A 24,344-nucleotide genomic window follows, 5' to 3' on the forward strand; every position below is an offset into this window, starting at 1 on the left:
CTTGAGTCTGCAGTGGGACCCCTAGTGTTTTCCCACTCCCTGCCCTGGCAGCGTTCCCCACAAGTACAAACACACGCACACAGAGCTCCCATTGTTGCAGCCTTCCCCAGCCCACTGATCCTAATATGGAATGCAGCAGGAAACCCATGATTTCCTGACACTCGCAAGCTGGAGGAAGCAAGGGGGAAACTCCATTAAAAAGCCCAGCTTCCCTCCATGTTAGATGCGAAGGGGGAAAGGGGGAAAGGGGGCAAGGCTGAGCAGGATCCCAACGTGCCCTCGGCCGGCCGGCGGGCGGGGGGAGCGCAGGGGGAAGCGCAGGCGGTTGGCATTCCTAGACGGCCAGCAAGCCCCCAGAACTCCGAGAGGATGGGGGCTTCTTAGCTCAAACTAGAGGGGAGCAGGGACAGAGGCTTTGGAGCGTTCTCCCAAACGTGCGCTGCCCTTCCTGACCAGTATGGTAAGCGCGAGGGCACGTGCCAGCCGCCCGGGCCAGGTCCGCGCCATCCCAGGCTCGCGAGGCGAGGCAGAGTGACCCGGAGCCCGCCCGCCGCCCGCCGCCCGCCGCCCGCCGCCCGCCGCGCTCCAGGGGCTTCGGGAGCAGCCGGAGGACCCAGGCGGCTGCACGGTCCCCGCAGCTGGAGCCGCCGGGATGCACTGCCCGGAGGGAGGCGACCGCAGCTGCGGCTGCAGTGGCACCGAGGACAAGAAGATGCTGAAGTGTGTGGTGGTGGGGGACGGCGCCGTGGGGAAGACCTGCCTGCTGATGAGCTACGCCAACGACGCCTTCCCAGAGGAGTACGTGCCCACGGTGTTTGACCACTATGCAGGTAAGGAAAGGTGGAGAGCCGGTCCCTGCGTCGGGGGCGGGGGGCACCGTGCGGGCGGCCACACCCCAACTCACAGGGGCCTGCTTGATTTCTAAGAGCAGGCAGTGTGGGGTGCGGGCCGGCAGTGGCCAGGTCCCGGAGCGGAACACACAGCCAAGGTCTTTGCTGGAACTATTAGGACAATTCCTACATCGATTGGCATCCTAACACTCCTCCCCCCGCCCCCCCTAAACCCTTAAATCGGATGACTAACACTGGGGAAATACCCTGGACCTGCTCTCCAGGCATTGGCGCCAGAGATTTCACTCCATGTGCGCCTGGAGATTGCTAACTTTTTACGCAAACGTTCTAAAATGTAGTGTGATTGCAACACACTTTTTTTTTTTACCAAAAAAAAAAAAAAAAATCACCACTAACCACACAACTAGGGAAAGAAGTTTGCCACTTTTCATATATGTACCCCATGCCATTCATAAATGAAATGGTAAGATGAACAAACATTAGAACACTCATTTTTCTGTAACGATCGGTGGCTGTACTATTGTACTTTTTTATTTTCCTGGGGCTGTAGATGGGGGGGGGGCGGTTGGAGGGAGGAATACGAAATATTGGAGGGAGGAATACGAAAAGGTTTTAAGTGTCCATTAGGCAGTATGTATCTTGAATTAAAAGGAACATTTTTAATTAGTACGTTTTTAAGGTAAAACATAAAAATAACATTTGAATCATTTTATTTTTTTTATTTGAATCATTTTAAAGTATGTCCAGAAAGGATGAAATTGGACATAAAATATTTTAAGGCGTGACAGTTAAAATAAGGTAGCCACCACAACTTAATCTTTTCAGTTGCTTTTGTTTTCTGAGTGTTCTAAAGTTTGTAGGTGTTCTTATCAATGGGATAGCTTATCTCAATTTTTCCATGTTGATTCTTACTTTTTCTCTTCATTTCCAAAGCAAATATTGTTCTTCAAAAGCAAGTTCATGAAATTCTTCAAGTTTACAGTAGCCTAACTTTATAGGTTTTTTTTTTTTTTTTTCAACAAAATAATCAGCTTCGGTGAGTTATCAGAGATTTGAGACTTCATAAAAGGAAATTCTCCCTTCCTTCACCTTGGCTTTGGGTCAGGTTCAGCAAAGGGGAAGTGGCCCACAGGAAACCTGTGTGAATGTTGGCTTTGCTATGTGGCCATTTGAAATCCTCTCTGTTAGGAAGTAGCTTCTTTTCCAGAGCTAAACAATCACCTAAGTCTCCTCCTTCTCCTACCGTTACAAGATTTATGACAATATTACATAGCAGATTGGGAGAGTACCACAGTGAAAATAGTATCTACTTCCCAGAAGGTTGTTTTATATTTGTAAAAATTAAGAGCAAATTTTAAGGCTGGCTCCCTTAAGCTTTTCTGAAAATATAATGACTGCGCCCAGAGAAGAATATTTTAATGAAAACAGAATAAAAAGAAAAACAAACCAAAACCAAAAAAAAAAAAAAAAAAAAAAAGCCTAATAAGATTAAAAGTAAGTAAGTAACTAAGTAAGTTACCAAAATACTTGACATGGAAACATCTTACCAAATTATTTATTCCACATCCTCTTTTCTGCTAGGAAAGGAAAACTGGCTGGTACCTAATTTCAAAAACTTTGAAAAAAAAAAAAAAACTTTTAGATCGGGGGCGGGGCAGGGGGGGCAAAGTCTGCTAAAGGAAAAGACCTCAAGTCCTTTTGAAAATGATGTATCCTGATCCCCATCTATTGGTCCAACCAATTATCAGTCTATATAAAGAAAGTCTCTCAGAAAGAAAGAGGATAAAACCATCTTTAGAGATAAAGTCAGCCTATAAAAAAATTTTTCGAGATCGAGCAAAGGCTGGACTACCCCTGGATTCCACAAAGATGAAATTATTTTATATTTCAATTGTCTATATACTTACTGTTATTTGTGCGTCAAAGCATCTTAAAGATTTTGGCTGCTCTATGATTTTACCTCTCAAGAAACTGCAGCCACTTTACCCAAAGCCATACATTGCACATAGTAGGCATTTCCCAACACTGTTGCTTTGATTTACACTTTGTACCTTTTTAAGTACACAATCATCCCAGTTGCTTTCAGTTAGTTTGTAAAGGAAATGAAGCCATGAGCCTCACATATCTAGGATCATAATGAAGTGAACATTTCCATTCATAAGGAGATCTTCTCCATCACAAAGACAAGCTCCTTGTACCACCAGCCTCCCCATATATGAGCTGATTGACTGTAAAGCCCTACGCAGTTACCTGAAATCCTGCAGTCAATTGTAAAAGAACTAATGCTCTCTTCCTTATGTGAACAAGTATCAGGTATCCAGTCCCTGGGTCCTACTCGCCCATTCTGAAATCACAAGCAGCAACTGAATTGCCCAGTCTTTAGAAAATTGCAGCTTATGTCTAAGAGAAACTACCCCTGGAAAATTTTTCCCTAACAGCTGCCCACCCTGGGAAAGTAGGGATATAACAATAAGAAAAACTGCTTAAGGTGGTGGGCTTTGAAGTCAGAGCTCACTCCTAATACTAGCACTGCCATTGCTGTGTGGCCTGAGCAAGTCACTTAACCTTTCTGTCCCTCAGTTATCACACACACACACACACACACACACACACACACACACACACAACATTGGTATTAGGAGTGTTTGTGAGAACAAAATAAATTAATATATGTGCAGTTCTTAGACCAGTGCCTCTCATGATAAGTGTTAGGTACATAGCATCTATTATTGTTAAGAATAAGTTCTCTACACTTGCACACAGTTATGGAAGGAAATTAGAATGTAATTAAAAGAAAAAAAAAATGTAATTAAAAGAAAAAGGGGCAGCCCGGGTGGCTTAGAGGTTTAGCGCCACCTTCAGCCCAGGGCCTGATCCTGGAGACCAGGAATCGAGTCCCAAGTCGGGCTCCCTGCAGGGAGCCTGCTTCTCCCTCTGCCTGTGTCTCTGCCTATCTCTCTCTCTCTCTCTCTCTCTCTCTCTCTCTGTCTTATGAATAAATAAAGTCTTTAAAAAAGGGAAAAATATTTTTTAAAAAAATAAAGACTACAGGGCACCTGGGTGGCCCAGTCAGTTAAGCATCCAACTCTTGGTTTCAGCTCAGGTCATGATCTCAGGGTCCTGAGATGGAGCCCTGCATCAGCTCTGTGCTGGGCACGGAGCCTGCTTGAGATTCTCTCTCTCCCTCTCCTCCTCCCCACCTCTAAAATAAAAAGATAGAGACTACAACAAAGGAAAATGGCAATTCTAAAAGTATCCTCCAAATAGAGTAGGAATAGGATGAAATGTATGTATTGTCTTTATAATATAGTAATCATGTGTATTGATAATTGATAAATATGCACAAAGTAATAGAAGTGGAGTATTAAATTGGGAGGGGAAATAGCAGTTTTGCATGAGTGATTATAAAAACAATTAATGACCAACCAAAAAAAAATATTTAAGGTTTATGAATCTTAGTTATTTTCCCTCTGCCCGAATGTACATCTCCTCCAGGCCTCTTTCCTTGGCTCCATAAGGAGAATTCCTTGCTCCACTTTCAACACAGCTCCAGAAATTTGCTTACATTTCTAGAAGGCAAGTTATACCACATAGAGCAATCTACCTGTTTCTTTGTTTTTCTTACTCCCACTCTGCTCTGAGCTCCTGAGGGAGAAGGTCGTGTCTTGCCAAATCCCCTGGTCAATTCTTATCTTACTGGATTGGATGGCTTCAAGACTGTTTCTTTGCTTGGTTACTGGGATAACAATGTCTCCTGGCTTTTATTCCCTTCACTGGCAAATCTCTCTCCATCTCCTGCTCCATCTCTTCCCAACCACTGTATGTTGGCAAACCTCAATGTTCAGTCCCTCGGTTCCCTTCTCGATTTACGTTCATGCCCAAGTTGGTTGTACCTAGTCTCATGGCTTCGATTATTATCTATATACCAATGGCTACCACATTTATATCTCTGGTCCCAATATTCCCCTGAGACCCAGACTCATATATCCAAATGTCCATCTGAATATCTAATAGGCATCTCCAACTTAATCTGTTAAAACAAAATTCTTTAACTCCCCCAATCTACTCCTCCCTTAGACTTCCCCATGCAAGTACATGACCACAATCTTGAACCCAGTTGCTGAGAACAAAAACTTCAGTACTATCCTTGGCTCCTTTCTTCCTATGACAATACCCCTACTACTGATCAGCACAACAGCCAAAATACCTCATTACGTCTAGCGCCTCCATTGTGTCACTCTCATCTAAGTCCCCATCGTTTCTCATCTAAACTACTGTAATCACCTCTCAATTCCCTGCTTCCAACCTTGCCCCCCTCTAGTCAGTTCTCCACACAGCTGGCAAGGGGGTGATCCACAGCTCAAATCTCCCAATCCCTTCACACTCAGACCCCATCATTCATCATGTTCTACAAGGTGCTCCATGACTTGGCCCCTGTCATCTCTCCACCCTCACCTCCTGACTCTCCTCAGTATTTCTCCCTAGCCATACCAGCCAACTTGGTATGCCTAAAATACTCTGATATCCCACTTTCCTTGAAGACTTCACACTTGCTCTTCCCCCAGCCTGACACTATTCCCCTGGATCCTCTCTAGCTTTAATTGACCACATTATTTAACACATCCACACATGAAAGCACAGACACACACACACCGAGTTACTCTTTAACCTCTTACCTGATACATCTTTATTCATGACATTTCACACTACTGGCATTATACTTCTATTTATTTGCTTACCATTTTTATTCCACACTTGAATGTGAACTCGATGAGGACAAGGACTTTGTCTTGTTCACTGCTCTATCTCCAGCTTTTAAAAAAAGACCCCAACATAGAGTTGATTCTGAATAGATAGTTATTGAATAAATGAAGTGGTTTGTCTTAATCACCTTTGTCCCTCTAGAACTTAGGTAATTTTTGGTCCATTGAAACTGTTGAATAAATGAACAAACTGCTGGTCCAATCTTTAGCAATGAACATGTTTAGAAATTTAGTAAACGTATTCTATTTTTGAACTATTTTGCTCACAAGTATCATCTTATGTCTACTGGAATTGTAGCATAGGATGAGTTTTCTTGACCCAATAGCCAATGTCACATCTGTTGAATAATGTAATCCTGTAATGTGTAAATTTCATTTGGAAACAGATGAGCTGCAAATTGCTCCATATGCATTACACTCAGAAGCCTACCTAAATTTTGAGTGGCCCACTCAAACTTATAGTTCTTATATACAGAGTATGCTTCAGAGTAATCCCAAATTCAGCTAAGGACTAGGACCACAAATTAGGGGCAGTGGGATGGAAGAGAGATAGGGCCATTCATGCTTTCGACAAGCGAGCCTGAGAAACATCTCTGGGTCCTGCTTTCTACTCCCTTCTAGGAGGACTCAAGATGTCCTAAGAACCTTTAGAGCTTTCACAGCTTACCATGGAACAATCACATTTCTTGTTCTATCTTTATCTTTTCTTGAACTTTGAGTTTTGTGACAACCCCCTCACGGATAAAATATTATCAAGTGATGTTTCACATAACATATGACATAGGAGCAACACTTCCATTTTGTGTTTAGTTAGATTATATGTCAAGTTAGATCATGTTCATGATATGTTCATGTACACGACTGTCAAATAAGCCTGGTCAGGTTGGATTGTGGGCACAGTGTACCTCATTCACCATTTCTATCAGCCTCTGGCTTAGTATTGATTTTGTCTGTGGCTCTTTCTTCTATCACTCATCTCTCCTAGAGTTTGTCAAAAGCCACCTGTGTTTCAAAACTCATTTTGGGGGCACCTGGGTAGTTCAGTCACCTAAGTGTCTGCCTTTGGCTCAGATCATGATCTCAGGGTCCTAGGATCAAACCCATATCAGGCTCTCTGCTTAGTAAGAGTCTGCTTCTCCCTCAGTCCCTCCCCCAATTCATGCACATTCATGCCTTCTCTCTCCCTCTCTCACACACAAAAATAAATAAATAAAATCTTAAAAACAAAGCAAAACTCATTTTTGAAGTCACTGTTTACAAATCCAGCTGCCTATTCAGGAAATTAACATGATTCATGGAAAGGGAGAAAATCTGGTTGCTCTATCAGCTGAGATGTAAAAGGAAGTTGTTTCTGTTTCACAGAGAGCTGAAAGTCAAGTCTAACTTTTCTACCTAATTAAATGGTGATCAGTCCAAGGTAGACTGAATCATAACCTTAATGGCCAGAGCAGGAAGGGAAACTGTCCAATCCACTGGCAAGGGGAGGGGTGGAGAGTAAAACAAAATGATAGAAAGTAAATAAAAACAAAGCCCTGGGCTTATCATGGTTTTATAAAGGTTTGTAACATAGTTCTACCCATTTGGGAGTGTCTCTTTTGCTCTTTCGGAAGACACTTGAGAGTCTCTAGAGAATGGATGAGGTTCATTTTCTGTAAGCCAAAAGGAAACTTGAAACAACTCTCATGGGACTATGAAATAAATCACCAGGATTTTAACCTCAGACAAAAATATAAAAGAAGTTTGCATAAGAGGAGACAAGCACGGACCAGTAGACTCACTCACTCTGTTCCTTCTAAATGCAATGACGCTCAAAAACACAGTCTTATAGGTATCCAACGCCCTCCAATATCTCCTTTAGAGAGAGTGTAATGTGTGGCCGATGCTTTTTCTGGACCCTTGGAGGCCATACCAAAGGTGTAGTGGCGAGATTTACAGAGACAGTTCCTTTCACAGTCTACCCTGAGATGCTGCTGGAAGCAAGCACAGGTCAGAGGCTTCCAGGGTACAGCTTACACTCTGAAAGCCAAAGCAAACGGGAGGGCTGGTAAGTTATGAGCTGCAGCTCTTAGGACTAAGAAAGAAGAATCGAAGAAGGATAAAGAAAATTAAATATCTGTGACTCCCCTCCCCAAAAAAAACCATGCTCCCAGGACCGGAAACTGCATCTGCAGTTCCCAGCCCTCCTACATTCCAGTTTTAGCTGGCAACTAACCAAGGACTGAGACCAATTCAGGCTCCCTGCGACCAAGACACTTAGTTCCACATGGCCTGACTCCCTTCACTTCCAGGCTAGGAAATCCTTCATAAATTTTACTACCTACCTGCCCACGGAGGTTGGGCTTCAGGGAAACAGTATTTTATTTCTGGAATAGCTTTTTCAAAATCTGCCATTTCTCCCTCTTAGTGTGAGACAAATAGCAAATTTGGCTCAGGGATGGCCCAGCACATTGGACGTTTATGTTTTGGATGTAGTTGACCTGTTTGACAAAGGCAGCATGAAGATGGGCAATAAACAGAAGGCCTCTTGGGAAAGGACAGGTGAGGAAACTCAACTTAATGCTGTTCCTCAAATGAGCTAGGGGTGGTGGAAGGGGAGGTGGGGGGGGGGTGACTGGGTGATGGGCACTGAAGTGGGCACTTGATGGGATGAGCACTGGGTGTTATTCTATATGTTGGCAAATTGAACACCAATAAAAAAATAAATTTATAAAAATAAAAAAAATGCTGTCCCTCATTAATTCTGAGCACAAGATTGCCAGGACCTATGATGGAAGCTCTACCCTCTGTGAAAGGTTGCAGTTTCTGATATGATGCTGAAAATTTACTTTCCCGCATACAAAAATCCATGCCACCCGTTGGGTTAGTCAGTAGAATCCAAACAGTTAATTTTCTGGGTGTAACACAGGCAGGATAAATTCCATCATGAATTCAAGAGAGACCAACTGTGAGTCACAGAGTGGCCTGGCATTGTTCCTGAAAGCTCTGAAGTCCACCAGCTTCTTGAATGTGTTCAATTTTCATGAAACAAAAGGACCTGATTTATGTGTATCTACTTGGTCTTGTCTTTGTTGTGAAATACAGCTTTTATTTCTGGTGCTCTTCATTCCCGTGTTAGTATTGAGTTCCATTATGGCCATGTGTGATCCAACAAGCAGTGTAGTAATATTAATTATGAAACTCAAGTGTCACTAGTATGTGTATTAACAACAATAACAGTAGCTTCCAAAGTCTTTGCTATGATTTAGGCATATTTGAAATATTTTCATACATCGATTCACTGCTTCCTCACCATGATCTTATGAGGTGTCTTATTTTCTCAATTTTACTGATGAGGAAATCAAAGCGCGAAGATATTAACCAAATTGCCCAAGGTTAAATAACCTGTAGAGAAGTAAGTGGAGGCCACGAAGCAGTACACAAACATCATAATCAGTGTAGAGTTTTAGAGCTATTAACATTAATCAAAAAGCCACTGTTAGTTGGCCTATGCTAACCCAACACAAACATGTAAGGGATTAACACCGTGGCAAAGTGTTCCTTGTTAATGTTATGGTCCTGGGCAAGTGTTCAAGTCAGTGGGGCTACTTTCCTCCATTTTAGTCATTTAGACACCCGGGCTCCTTCCATCTTGTGACCCTGCCATCCCTTGGGACCTCAAATTATCTGTATCTAGCCAGTCGGATGAGAAACAACAGGGATAAACTCGAATGGAAAGTTTTATGGGCCAAACCTGGAAGTGACAGACCTCATTTCCAGTCACACTCCATTGGACTTATAAAGGAGTCACAAGGCCAATCATTGGCCTGACTGGGAGATCTTCAGCGGGCTCATTGAGGGAAATTCGAGAACACCTCCTCTCAGGGGAAGAAGCAAAGAAGTCTTCAAAAACAGGAAGGAGCCGAGGACCCTGGGGGTGGTTTTGGTGCAGCTCTGGACGTCTTGGATGCTATGTACTGTTCTTCCACAGCCACCCGGCCCTGCGATTATGAAATGAACATAAACATCTGTTTCCCCTCGGCTACTCCTCCTGCACTTCGTGCTTTGACCTACATTTGGGAAAAACAAAAATGGAAAACTTCTTAAAATGCAGTTCCTGAGAGTCCAGAAAGTCTTCTCCTCGGACTAGAATCTGGTTCCTGAAAGAGATAGCATGTCAATTCTGTGGGAGGCAGAAATCTCAGAACTGGGACTCGCACCCTTAGTAATCAACCAGCTTGACAAACAGTCCTGCTAGTGGGGACCAAGCCTCCCTTTGGAGTTTCTCCAGCTGTTTAACACAAATTAGCAAATCGAGCCTCGGGATGTGATTCTGCTTGCCAACAGGGGAGAGATGGCCTGGGCGGGATGCAACACAGTGAACAAAATTGCCTCCTGATCCTTTTGCAGGACTATCTACACTTGACTAATAAAAATAGTAATTTGCAGGGTGCCTGAGTGGCTCAGTCAGTTAATCATCTCACTCTTGATCCCAACTCAGGTCTTGATCTCAGGGTCACAAGTTCAAGCCTGGAGTTGGGCTCCACATTTTGCATGGAACCTACTTAAAAAAAAAAAAAAAAAGAGTAATTCACTAATACTATTTAGCTAAGTATTTAATATGTGTCAAAACCTGTTACTCTTGCTTACTTCTATGAGCCCCACAATTTCTCTAGGTATTAAGTATCTTCAATTCATGGATGAGAAAACTGAAATTCAGAGAAGTCACCTGTCCAACATTTCAAGGCCAGGAAGTGGCAGAAAGGATGCAAATCTATCAGCTCACATCTTATCTCCTCAGTGAGGCCAGAACACTCCAATTAAATTGGGCTTCCTTTCAACACCTATTAATTTCCTCTGTAATTAGTATCTTATTTGTTTATTTAATTGTCCATTTTTTGCCTCCCTTTAGAATGTACACTTTACAAAGGCAAGCTTCTTTCTGTGTTGTTTTCTATTATGTCCCAATGCCTGGGAATGAGCCTATGACACAATACACAATAGACACTCAGAAATGTCAGCTGAATGAATGAATGAATGAATGACATCGAGAGTCTTACAGTCTTTTTTTTTTTTTTTTTTTTTTTTGAGAATCTCACAGTCTTAACCACTGCACTTACACTGAAGGTAGCATCCTATGTAGTGAGGATAGTTTTCCATGCTGAAATTTGATCCTCCCACATCTTAAAAGGATATATCCTAAGCATCATAAACATATATTCAGAAATATTGCATTGGCTTGATTTAGAACTTGAAAAACAATTTTATTTTTCTAGGAAAAAATTCTAAAACATTTTGTTCCAATTTTCAAACTTGTGAGTTCTGATTTAACCAGGCAAAAAGTTGTTTTCCTAATTTTCTTTTAAGATTTTATTTATTTATTCATGAGAGACACAGAGAGAGAGAGAGAGAGAGAGAGAGGCAGAGGGAGAAGCAAGCTCCATGCAGGGAGCCTGTCCTGGGACTCATCCCAGGTCTCCAGGATCACACCCTGAGCTGAAGGCGGCGCTAAACTACTGGGCTACCGGGGCTGCCCTGTTTTCCTAATTATATAAAGGAGTTCTGTTTTATCTCTGTTTTTTGGCTGTCATATGCTAGAGGCAAAAAGAAAACCTTAAGTCCTTAAAATATGTGCCATATAACTTTTTTCCAGATAATGAGATTAATTATGAAGAAAAACAGGAAGTCAATAATCTTCTTAATGTATAACAGGTGTAAAACTCCTAGGAATTATGGATGATATTTATAAAATGCAAGCATTCATTAGCTAGAAAGTGTACTAATTTTCAGCTTGTATGCTTGCAAGAAATGCAATGAACACGTTCATATATACTAATAATGAGGCATTTTATACTTGTCAAAGTAAGAGATATGAGAAGAAAACTGGCGTCCCCTCCCCCCACCCTCTCTCTCTCTCCTCCTTTCTGCTCATGTTGGATAAGCTTGCACTATGAGCCCCAAATGTTTCTTTCCTCAACTAAAGTGAATTACACACGACATTTGCCATAGTTCAAGCTGGTAAATAAGAGCCGTAAGAATTTTCAATAGTAAACATGTTTTTAACCAAACTTTTCAAAAGAGAGAATGAAAGTTAAATCTTGAGTATCTATATTAGGTACTAACTTTGCTAGTAGAGGTTTTATTCTATTTATTCTGTTCATTTACCCCCTTGATAATTCTCCATACCAAGTCCTTCCTTTTAGATAAACTGAATCCATCAGGCAGCAGATCAAAGCTATTTCCTCTCACTCAAGCTCAGCAAAAATGGAGAAATCCTTATTATCATCCTGAGAATGATGACTCTTACTGTATTTGAACACTGAGGAAACTTTCCTCCTTGTCTTCAGACAATACACCCAGATCTTTCCAACTCCCTTCATAAATACCTGACCTTGTATTTCCCCCATTTGTAATAAGTAGCTTCTCACAAATTCAATTTAAGTCAATCATGAACAACTTGCATTTCAAATCCATAGCTGGCACACCGAAGCCTTTGTAATGGTTTGATAGGAATGGGCATCTTGTCAAAACTTAGACATAGTCATTAACAGGATGTAAAAATCTAAACTAAATAATCTTTTCAAGCACTTCTGTCTTTTGGGGTTTTTTTTTTCCCCACTTGTTATTTAAATTAAGTTAGGTCAATCCGACTAATATAAAGAACTGAAGTCGCCAATATAAGAGTGCTACATTTCTCTCCCCCAGCATTTTAATACATCACTATTAAGTTATTCCCAGGTTTATCTGCATTATAATATCATGTTAAGGCTTTTCAAATACAGAATTTCTTCGAATCCCAGAATTAATCTTGGCTCCAAAAGTCGACACATTTTGTGGTATTCTAGGATACCTGGTCCCATGGTTCCCATAGATCACTGTGTTTTATAGTACTGAATACCCAGTCACCGTAACAGATATGCTAGTCTTACTAGGAGTTAGTATGTAGTAGACTACAAATCATCCTGAATGACTTTTATGCTTCATTTACTTTCTGCCCATTAACACATAAAAGGTTTATTTAGCGAGACATCCTATTTGGCAACCTCACCAATTACCACAGATTGAATTTCAGTTTCCCAAAAGACATCCTATTCCAGGGTACTATAGAACTCAGCAGGTTTTTCTGGATACAAGGAGAATCAGGCTCCAAGCTTTAAGAGTTCCGAGGTACCTACAAGAGACCATTAGTTATTTTGGATCCTCCTACAACATCAACTAACCTTAAGTATAGTAATTTACATAGTAAATTCCTTCACATCACACCCAGTTCTATACTTGGATCCTCAAATGATTTCCAAACTTTCAAGTTAGAGTTTACAGTGATGGGATGGGGAAAGAATGAAAGAGGGTCAGGAATATAGATGAACAGAAACAGATCTTTCAAAGCATCCACACCACATTTGGGAAAACACGTTTTATTTGCCTTCAGTGTCACAAGGAGCTAGTAAACCCTTCACAGATTTCCTTTCTGATTGCATCACTGCCTCAGCCTTCCCATGTTTCACCACCTCATGAACAGTTTAGGAGCCTGTTCCCTGTGAAATGAGGAAAAGAATTTCTATTCTACTGACGGAGACACTTGGCTCTGATTTTACAGCCAATGTCTGCTTATTCCCACAAACCCTGCAATTAACTCAGAGCCCAGAGAAAAAACACCAAGTAAAGCATTTTGAGGGTGAGAAAGATCAGCCGGCAGGATGATCTATTTATCCATTAAAAGTTGTTGCCATTTTTCTATTTCTTTGTAAATGGACACCAACAACCTTTAAACAAAGTATCTGAAAATGGAGACTTCAGAGGATTTAATGCACATTTTTTTCTTTTCATGGTTCTTAAAATCAATAATCTGCCATTGAAAGATATATGACATACTCAGAAAGAACCTCATAAAAATTGTTTTTGTTCTTATTCAGCCTTTCCATGTTCCCCTACTTCTTTTTTAAAGGATCCCAAACTTTCTTTGGTGTGTGCGTTAAGGGTTTCCTTCCCCCCTGCAGAACCTTCACCCAGTGAATTCTATATGAAAGGGAATGTACATCCTTTAAGGGAAAGGCTCATGGTATATTAACTTGACAAGCAGCTCCTAATCAGCCAAATTTCATGCTAATACTATTTAAATTTTGTCTTTTAGTAGGGAAAAAAAACTTCAGAAATATTTTAATGGTATATGTGAGAATCACAGAAATTCAGTTATGGAAATTCTACTGTGATGTAAAAGAAGTCAGAAACGACTCATATCTCTGCTATGGTGAATTAATCAGTGATTCAGAAGGAATAATGCAAGTCTACCCCTGAGCAATGTCTATCTAATCTATGGAGGGAGAAAATTAAGTAAAATTATTCTCCATAATTCTTCAAGGACAGGGTTCTTTCAGCCTCAAACTTTTGGTAGTTTTTCCACTGAAACCCACTAGGATCCTTCTCTTAGTGCAGAAGATGATCCTCCTCTGTTACTCCCCCAAATTTCTGCTCTTTTCTCATTTTTTTTAGAGGGGGTGAGGGAGAGGAGAAAGGGAGGAGAATCTTAGAGAGGCTCCACACCCAGTGCAGAGCCCAGTGCAGGGCTCGATCTCACGACCCTGAGATTAAGATGTCAGTCAAACGTTAGACACCCAGCAGACTGAGACACCCAAGCACCCCATCTGCTCTTTCCTCATTTTAACAGCAAGTCTCGGAAACATAAAGTGTCTTGCATTCTAGGGATGAAGACAAGCACAGGAATGTCTGATCCCTGGAATCCCTGACTGGGTAACTCTACCTCCCTCCCCAGGGAAGGTGCTCCTTGAAAGCAGGGGCTGCCTGGAGTTCTGCTCCATTAAGTCAGAGCAGACGTGGCACAGGAGAGCTGCAGCTCTCAGAAAACATCCAAGTGTTGCCTGAATTACAAAAGACTGCCAAACTCCTTGCTCCTTCATGCACACTGTTTCTCAATGACCAAAGACGGAGAAATTCAAAAGGCAGGACTGGAATTTTTAGTAAAGAATCTGGCATTCTGCTTATCTCTAAATATCTATATTGTTGTGCTCAGTCTCTTGAGAGAATAAAATCCCCCAAGCTTTCCTCCTCTTTGTCTGCTGTCTCTCAGTGGTGTGAATACCCCCCTTAAAATAATTGCTTTTCTCCCCTCTGCCAGTGTGCTCCTCCTAAAAAGACTCCCCCACCATCACATGTGGGCTCAGAGAAGGCACTGGATTATAAATTCTGATTATATTTCTAACACCAAAGAGAGGATGTAGCACCTTTTCCGGGGTCAGGAACACAATGGATGCCCGAGTGATGAAAAGTACAACATACATCTTCATAGACGCCAGAGATGATTGTCTTAAACTATAAAATGAGGGATTTAGACTAGGCACATTTAAATATGCCATTTCTGTATAATTTCCAAAGTGGTTTTAGCATCTCCTCCTTCAAAGAATCTGAGATGATTTCAGTGTGAGTGGACCCACTTTATAATGGAAGCACCCAGGGGGATCCCTGGGTGGCTCAACGGTTTAGCGCCTGCCTGCCTTCGGCCCCATGATCCTGGGGTCCTGCATGGAGCCCGCTTCTCCCTCTGCCTGTGTCTCTGCCTCTGTGTGTGTGTGTCTCTCATGAATAAATAAATAAAATCTTTAAAAAAATAATAATGGAAGCAGCCTCATGTTTTGTGGGTCTGAGTGCCAAGAGAACAAAGGCAGAGCAGTGAATCTTCAAAACGTGTTTTATTTCTTGCTCTCCTCACCTCTGTGTATCTGGAGAACGAAAAGAAACTAGGGAGGAGAGGAGGAAGGACATGGGGTAGCCCCTCATGCTGTAAGCTCAACTATCAATGTTGATGACAAGTCCCAAGAATGAGTGAGTAAGAGCAGAATTTGGGACTTGTGGGCAGATAAATGGACCTTAAATTTGCTTCTCCTGGAACTCAAAGCTGAAAACCACTCCTGAAGATGTTGGAGGCACTTCCTCCAAGTGTCATCCACACTGATGTGTATAACTGAAAACTAGGAAATTATCATCCACCAGGGTAGCTATTGCTAGAGTAGGACCCATTAGTCTAAGAAAGAGATCCTGTGGTTCTGTCCATCTTTAGGTCCTCACTGCATGTCTCTGCAGCAAAACTCTCAGCATTGACAGATGATCTTCCTTCGAGTTACAGATTTCTTTTCTCTCGTTTCCATCCAAGTTCTGCATTTATGCATAACATTTTTATCAACTGCTCTACTCTGTCATCATCCTAGGTGACCCATAGAGGTGTACAGAAGGATGGAGCACATCTATTGAGTTGATTCTTGCCCAAAGGCCTCATTCTGTCACCCATGGGTCAGTGTTTTCCTCACTGGGAGGTTACGATCTGCAGTTTCATGAGAAAATTGTAAAGTAGTCAGACTAACTTTCATACCAATTTTATCAGCTCAAGGCTGGAAGCAATGTTTTCAATATGAGCATTCCAACCTTGTATTTCATGGACATCTCTGGAAGACTGAAATATAAGTGCAGTCCAACTCATTGTTGATACTGAATCTGTGTGTGTGTGTGTGTGTGTGTGTGTGTGTGTGTGTTACAGAGACAAACAGAAACAAAGACAGAGAAACCCTAAGTCTCTTGGTAGAAAAAAGAAGGAAGGATATATATTAACATATTCCTCAGGTACCCATTACACAGCTGCACTTTTCCAGATTAGAGTTCAATCTCATCCTACAAGATAACTTTGACATGGCTGCTTTTAAGAAAAGATGGTATTATCCTTAAAAGCTCTTTAAAATATCTATAGTCTCATTTCATCATCCAATTTCACTCCACCATGAGAGCCTCTAAAAATATCCTGTTGAGTAAATTTACTACTGCCATAACTCTAACATGTAATTTTGCATTGAAACCAGGTATCTCTGAAGTAACCTTTCTTCTTGATAACACAGTGTTATACGGGTTCCCAGGCAACTAATCTATATTAGCCAAACATCCTCAAGAAATCACAAATTGTATAATGTACATGAAAGCATTTTGTGTATCAGAAAACACTATCAAATGTTATTGTTTCCTACTCGTAATAAATCACCTTATTTAGTAGCTGCGCCACGAGTGTAGAATGACATGAGATATAATTAGCCACAAACTACAGCAAAAGCATAAGAGCATATACATCCTCTTTCCCCAGGACTGCATCTCTAAGAGTGCAGTCTTAATCCTGATTTGTCCCTTCACACATTTATAAGCAATGTGGATGTGCGAGTGCCCGAAATACAGCTCAAAGCCGGAGGTGCTGCTTCCTGTACCATAACTCGGACATACAGCCTGCTTGCTCCTTTTAGAGGTGGAGATGAAAAAAAAAAAAAAAAAAAGAGGTGGAGATGCCTCAGAGTTGTGGGCATTATCTCAGCAGCAGGTGTGAAGCGGGGCTGCAAGAGGGTCTCCACCACCCAGATCACCCAGCTGCAGTACCAGAAGAATTGTTTCTAATCAGGAATGTAAATCCATTTTTACAACATTGAAAAGACTCACAATAAGAACATTTGGATATTAAAACACTCTATTCTAAAGACATAATTGTAATTGTGCTGTTTACTGTTGACAATATACCTCAAACAATCTATTGCCTAGTGAAAAACCCAGGCCTACTTCATACCAAATTCACAGAGTGGTTAATAAGTGCAATTAGTTCCTACTAGAATGGATCCAAAAGCTGGTTGTTTGGAAGATTCTGTTTGTTTCCTTCTCAATTTCCCTAGCATTCTCTGACTTCTAAAGTTAATGCTCACCCTTTTACCATACCCCCACCCTTGCTAACTCCCAGACTTGTTCTTCAGACCCTCGATCCATCACAATTTGAAAAGTGATTGAGGTCAATCTTCAAAGAAAAGTATTTTCCCCAATTGCATCCAACTACTACTTAAACAATCCTTATCATTAAGCACCTATAATATATACATTTTTAAGGTAGAGTTGGAAGTAGATGGAGGAAAAAAAATTTTCCCTGGGAGCGATATAAATTGCCTCTAGGTTTCCACAGGAGGGCTATATTTGCTACCAAAGAAAAGATGATAAAAGAGTAACTTGTAATAATCTCATCCCTATTTTCATAAATAATGCAATCTTTCGCTTCTCAATTTCAACTCTAAAATGCCTATTGAGAGTTTGTGAAAATCAATTTAATATTTGTATATTCCCTTCTGCAAAAATTTTATATTTACATATTGAGGCTTCTGATATGACCATGATTCCAGTTTTCTTCTCTTCCTGAAAATCATCCAAAAAAAAAATTGAAAACAAAAATATAAACCATGTTTCCAGTAAAACCAGGACATAAATTCCAAAATATGTTTTGAAGGATTCTGCCCAGAACAGCACAATCCACTGAAGAAAAAAAAAAGGAAGAAAGTAGAAAGAGGCTGAAGAGACAGAGCCCAGTGGTAACAGATCTCAAAATTGCAAACAAAAAATATACTTTTTAGGGGATCCCTGGGTGGTGCAGCGGTTTGGCGCCTGCCTTTGGCCCAGGGCGCGATCCTGGAGACCCGGGATCAAATCCCACGTCGGGCTCCCGGTGCATGGAGCCTGCTTCTCCCTCTGCCTGTGTCTCTGCCTCTCTCTCTCTCTCTGTGTAACTATCATAAATAAATAAAAATTTAAAAAAAATTTAAAAAAATATACATATATACTTTTTAAGGTGAGGGGTGCATCTAGAAGAGAAAAAAAGTACATCCCATGAATATAAAGGAGTGCAAAACAGAATAATCTGAGGATTTTACAAGCCTCCACAGACCTGGTTCAGATCACAGAAGCTAGGGATCTCATGAAGAATCATACAGATAAAGCCATATTCAAAAGAGATTTATTCCAAGTATTTTAGGATAGTTCATTAGAAAATCTATTCACAAAATTCATATTAATAAGTCTAAAGAGAAAAATAGTATGGTCATCTTCACAGAGATTGACAAGGCATCATAAAAATTAATAATAAAATTTGATTTAATAACAACAGCAAAATAGGGAATTGATGGTATGATAGCCTCCAAAGATAACCATTGTCACTTCCTCCCCTCCTTCTATAAATATGTCACTCCATCATCATGAGGTGGAGCTTATTTTCAACCTTCAGATCTCAACTGGCCCTGTGACTTATTTTGCCCAAGAGAATGAAGAGAAATTTATTTTCTAGTACATTGGAGGCCAGGATTTCCTTCCTCTTGGAACCCATTGTCAATATGATAAAGCCCAAGCCCTATAGAAAGACCAAACAAAATAAAACCTAAGGCACTCTGGTAAACAGCTTCAGCTCAGCCCCCATAAAATGTAGCACCAACTACCACACATATAAGTGAGTCATCTTGGTAGCTCCAACCTAGTCAAGCCCCCAGGCAACTGCAGCCCAAGCTGAAGTATGATAAAGCAGAGAAACTGATGAGGGAAGTCCAGCTGACCCAGAAAACTTGAAATAATAAAGTGATTCTTATTTTAAGTCTCTAAATTTTGTTGTGGCTTCTTATGCAGTAATAGGCAACTTAAACACATGGGAATTTTGTTTACATATCTATGTCAGTCTAAAAACCAGCATCATACTTAATAGGGAAAGGCTAAAAAGTATTTCCAATAAATCAGGAATAAGGCAAACATTCCCATATTACCATTATTATTTAACATTTTATGGGAACTATAAGATAATGCACTTGGATAAGAGAAAAATATTAGAGTAATTTTTTTTAAAGGGTTATTCTCTCGCCTCCAATCACTCTGGTCTCTTTGCCATTTTTTGAGTGCAAATTTCCCCTGTAGAGATTTTGCTTTTGCTCTTCCCCCTGCATGACACTTATGCCCCAGTAGCCATGTGACTGGCTTACTTCCTTCAAGGGTCCACTCAAATGTCACTTTATCAGCAAGATCTTCTTCAATTACACTATATAATAATGAACTATTCTTCACTTATCTTGCATTATTTTTCTACAGAATTTATAACCACCTAAAATATTGTAGGCACATATGTATGCACTCATATACCACATCCTTTTATCATTTGTCTAGTAAGATGAGGAGCCATGCCTCTAGAATTTAGAAGAATGTGTGGCATTCAATAAATATCTTCTGAATGAGTCAATATTTACAAGGGTGCAATGCTTTTTAATTATTTTTAATGTTGATTCTTCCTTAATTCCAACACTTATTTGTATCCATGTCTACCTTTCCCCTCTGCTTTTATGAGTCCCTTATAGTGGATATTAGAGCATACTTATGATGAAGCACAGAGAAGTTGACCAGTTCCATAATTCAGGGAACCCAACCATTTTGATGGGTGACATTAACAGCTAGTCAAATAAATCAAAATTACTTTCTTTAGGGGCACCTGGGTGCTCAGTTGGTTGAGTATTCGACTCTTGATCTCATCTCAGATCATGATCTTAGGGTAGTGGAATCGAGCCCTGCGTCAGGCTCCATGATCAGAGCAAAGTCTGCTTGAGATTCTCTCTCTCTCCCTCTGCCCTGGCCCCCATTCACGTGCTCTCTCTTTCTCTAAAATAAATAAAATTGGGGGATCCCTGGGTGGCTCATCGGTTTAGCGCCTGCCTTTGGTCAAAGGCGCAATCCTGGAGTCCCGGGATCAAGTCCTACATCGGGCTGCCTGCATGGAGCCTGCTTCTCCCTCTGCCTGCATCTCTGCCTCTCTCTCTCTCTCTCTCTCTCTCTCTCTCTTTCTGGGTCTCTCATGAATAAATAAATAAAATCTTTTAAAAAAATAAAATAAATAAAATATTTTTTTAATTACTTTCTTTGTAACATGTCATGCTCGAACTATCATTTTTCCTGGTTATGTGGGCAAAGAACTAGCCATGCTTTTGCAAAATGTTATCGTATAATTATGTTGCATAACCATGTTAGGAATAGATACATATACATGTAAAATAGTCAAGAAGATGTGCTTTCAGGGCACCTGGCTGGCTCAGTCAGTGGAGTATGCTACTCTTGATCTAGGGGTTGTGGGTTTGTGCCCCATGTTGGGTGTAGAAGTTACTCAAAAATAAATTTTATAAAAATAAAAGAAGATATGCTTTTGATCAAAGATACTAAATTGGATACACAGTTCTGTCATTCCATGGTAATTTTTATTTGGGCCAAGTCCTTTAACTTTCTAATCTGTACTTTCTTTACGTGTAAAAATGAAGATATAATGAGACTTACTTCATCTAGGACACATGAAGATTAATTGAGCCAAAGTGTCAGTATATTTATCAGTGATGAATAAATGCTATTACTGTATTTGTTGATGTGGGAGAGACCTTTGACACAACTTCTTTGTCCTTCTGACCTCATAAGATGTATTTTCTCCGACTATGGTCAGTTTCCAACATTCAGGAAAGAGTGAACAACACCGGGATCCCTGGGTGGCGCAGCGGTTTGGCGCCTGCCTTTGGCCCAGGGCGCGATCCTGGAGACCCGGGATCGATTCCCACATCGGGCTCCCGGTGCATGGAGCCTGCTTCTCCCTCTGCCTGTGTCTCTGCCTCTCTCTCTCTCTCTGTGACTATCATAAATAAATAAAAAAATTAAAAAAAAAATATTTAAAAAAAAAAAAGAGTGAACAACACCAAATGTCCATAGACTAACTCAATATAGATTGATGTTAGTTGGTTTCGTTCATAAGACACTGAAATGAGGATGGGAGTTGTGAAGTTTTATATATGAAGATCTCTTCATAAAGAGAACAGACTCATGGTACTTAAGTGCTTAGGACACTGACATGCCTGAGACAGTGGATCACATGAAACACCTTCCTGGGGTCCCTTCGAAACCTGCACTTTATTTTTCTTGGTAAAGCCTCCTCCATTCTGTGGGTTTCATCAAATCATCTTCAACTAGAGAATCATAACTGACAACCTCAAGTAAATTCTTACATTCTTGCGCATTCACGCATACTTTCTTCCCTTCTGATACTTGAAAAGATTAATTTTCACAAGTGCTTATTAAATTTAAATTCAAAATAGGAAAAACTGTCTCGCTTTCCCAAAACTACGCTTTGCTGATTCAATAATCTCAAGGAAGATTTAGACAACGGCACAAGGGAGAAAGGTAAATTAGGGTACCTGGGGAGTGGCAAAGAAGGAAAATAAACACAGGCTATTTCTTAGAGCCACTTCACTCAAAGAAGTTTGCCAGAATATAGAGCTGACAGCTGATGCATAGCTGACCCCTGCAGACAGTCCATGTCTAAATAATAAACGACAGTTGATTTAACATTGAATCAGATTATCATGTTTCTCATAAGATATTGAGAAGAAATAATAAATTAAATGTGACTTCTTTAATCATAATAATGATATACATGCCTATGTTTTTCAAATAGTAAATCTTATCCATTTGGCTGGTGATTAGACAGGAATCACCCTGACCCACTTTCACAATGGAGTTTTCCCCAACCCCATCTAAGGATGCGAAACAGTGAGATTCTTAGTCCTACCATCTCCTAACAAAAACATATTTTTATGTGTTTTCTTTTGTATTGTTTGTTGCAATATTTATTCCATAGTCCTCTATGAGGTTTTATGCTTCTACGATGCGCTATGCCCATTGTGTTTATTTTAAAAACTTAGATAGTATCTTTGGTTGCTATTATTTTCTTTTTTAATTGAACTATAGTTGACACACAGCTTTACATAGATCTTAGGTATACCTGAAATGTATACACCATAGTGATTCGACAAAGCTGTTATGCTATGTTCTCCACAAGTGTAGCTACCATCTGCCACCATACAAGACTATTAAAATACCACCGAGTATATCCCTTATGCTATGCCTTTTATCTTTGTGACTTCCTCATTCCATAACTGGAAGCCTCTATCTCTCACTTTTTATTTGTTCATTTGCTTTATTAGATTTCACATATAAGTGAAATCATACTGCATTTGTCTTTCTCTGTCTAACTTATTGCATTTAGCATAATACCCTCTAGGTCCATCCATGTTATTGCAAATGGCAGGATATTCTTTGTTGTGACTGAGTAATATTCTATTGTGTATATATACCACATCCTCTTTATCCATTCATCTATCATGAGTTTTCTTAATGCTTCAAAAGGTGAGGACAGTAGCCAAAGGATAATATAGGCGAGCCAGTTCAAGTTGAGGAAAACGTGAAAATTATGACAAGTGGCATATAAAAAAGAAAGGGAAAAGTTACCTGGGCATTAAGAAAATAGGGTGCTTCATGTTCTTAAACAGTAATCAAGAGCATGGCTTCTGAGCTCACACAAGGTGAGTTATGAAAGAGGTAACTTCTTGCCCAATCCTTAGTTTCCTCACCTGTAACAAAGTGAAATATCTACCTCATGGATATGTTGTAAGGAATAAATCAGCTACTGTACATAAAGCATCTCACAAGTGTTTAATGCATAGAAAAATGATTATATATTTTACAATACTTTAGAAGTAGCATCATTACTGAAAAGTATTTTTGTAAATCTCCATCTGGCCTCTTACAGAGCTCTAAGCAATTAAATTGTAACCTCTGGACTCTATAGTCTTTGGAAAGGAGGGGCAGATTCTCAAAGGATTTCTCCATTTTTTAATCCACTCCCGATTTCCCAGCTCTTATGATTAACAAAGGTGAAGCTAGGAGCCAATTACAAAATATAATATATTGTATGGAGCACCTAGGTGGCTCAGTGGTTGAGCATCTGTGTTTGGCTCAGGTCATGATCCCGAGATCCTGGGACCTAATCCCACATTAGGCTCCCTGCAGGGAGCCTGCTTCTCCCTCTGCCTATGTCTCTGCCTCTCTCTGTGTGTCTCTCATGAATAAATAAATAAAATATTTTTTTTTAAAAAAAGATAACATATTGTAGGATTTTGTTTCATGGAGCACCCAGCACAGACAAATCCATAGGAACTGAGAATAAATTCGTGTTTTCCAGGGACCAGAGAAAGGAGTGAATGAGGAGTGACTGCTAAGGGGGACAAGGTTTCTTTTGGGAGTGATGAAAATAATCTAAAATTGATTGTGGTGATGGTTGCACAACTCTGTGATTAATTTTTTTAAAAACCACAGAATCGTACACTTTGGATGAATTATGTGGAATACGAAATTATACCTCAATTTTAAAAGCTGTAAAAATAATCGGTACCGGAAAAAAAAGTGAAGATTGTAATGTGATCTCTTTGCTTATAAAAGTTAAACTGAAACTGGGCAGGAACTAAAGACTGAAATAACATAAGAGACATTTTCATTTCTAGCCCTTATAAAAATGTATCAAAGTTCTCAGCTTCTAAATGCATATGCAGAATTCTATCTAACCAAGAGAGTAACAACTGACTACTAGGCCAAAATACTCTTTAGTCCTCATCTCTATTCTCCTATCACTGATTTATTCATTGTCTCATCCCTGAATTATTATAAGAGCTTCTTGATCAGCCTGTCTTCTCTCCTATAGTTCATTCTCTACCGCCACCAGGAAGGTATAAAAAAAATCCAAGCACATCAATTTTCTACTTGATATCTTTCACTGGCCTCCAACCATTTCCAGAATAGAGTTATCTGTTCTTCATTGTCTGTGCTCTGACTCCTCTTTCCAACCATATCCGCCACCACCACCACTCCACATGAACCCTGACTTTGGGGCCAAACTGAACCAGCATGTTCCCCATATCTGGCTTCCCTGTTTGTACAGGCCCGCTGGTACATCCAATCACATGGTCCACTTTGGAAAACTCTTGTACATACATTAAGACACAGCTTAAACTTTACCACCTTCTTGTAATCTTTTATTTCTAATTCTAGGAGTCACTAGATG

General features: G+C 40.3%; 1 protein-coding gene and 1 long non-coding RNA gene across 4 annotated transcripts in view; one reads left to right on the top strand and one right to left on the bottom strand.

Moving 5' to 3' along the window:
* LOC140640074 (uncharacterized) overlaps nt 1-23,137 on the bottom strand; it is a 113,077-nt gene extending 89,940 nt beyond the window's left edge. For all 3 annotated transcript variants that reach the window (XR_012036731.1, XR_012036732.1, XR_012036733.1), the window contains exon 1: nt 761-23,137. This is a non-coding gene — a long non-coding RNA (uncharacterized lncRNA). The remainder of the gene's footprint in view (nt 1-760) is intronic.
* RHOJ (ras homolog family member J) overlaps nt 136-24,344 on the top strand; it is a 79,211-nt gene continuing 55,002 nt past the window's right edge. Inside the window, exon 1 of the mRNA XM_072838865.1 lies at nt 136-830. Coding sequence (XP_072694966.1) covers nt 653-830 — 178 coding nt within the window. The 5' untranslated portion in view covers nt 136-652. The remainder of the gene's footprint in view (nt 831-24,344) is intronic.

The sequence above is a fragment of the Canis lupus genome, chromosome 9 (assembly GCF_048164855.1).
Source record: "Canis lupus baileyi chromosome 9, mCanLup2.hap1, whole genome shotgun sequence".
NCBI classification, from domain to species: Eukaryota; Metazoa; Chordata; class Mammalia; order Carnivora; family Canidae; genus Canis; species Canis lupus.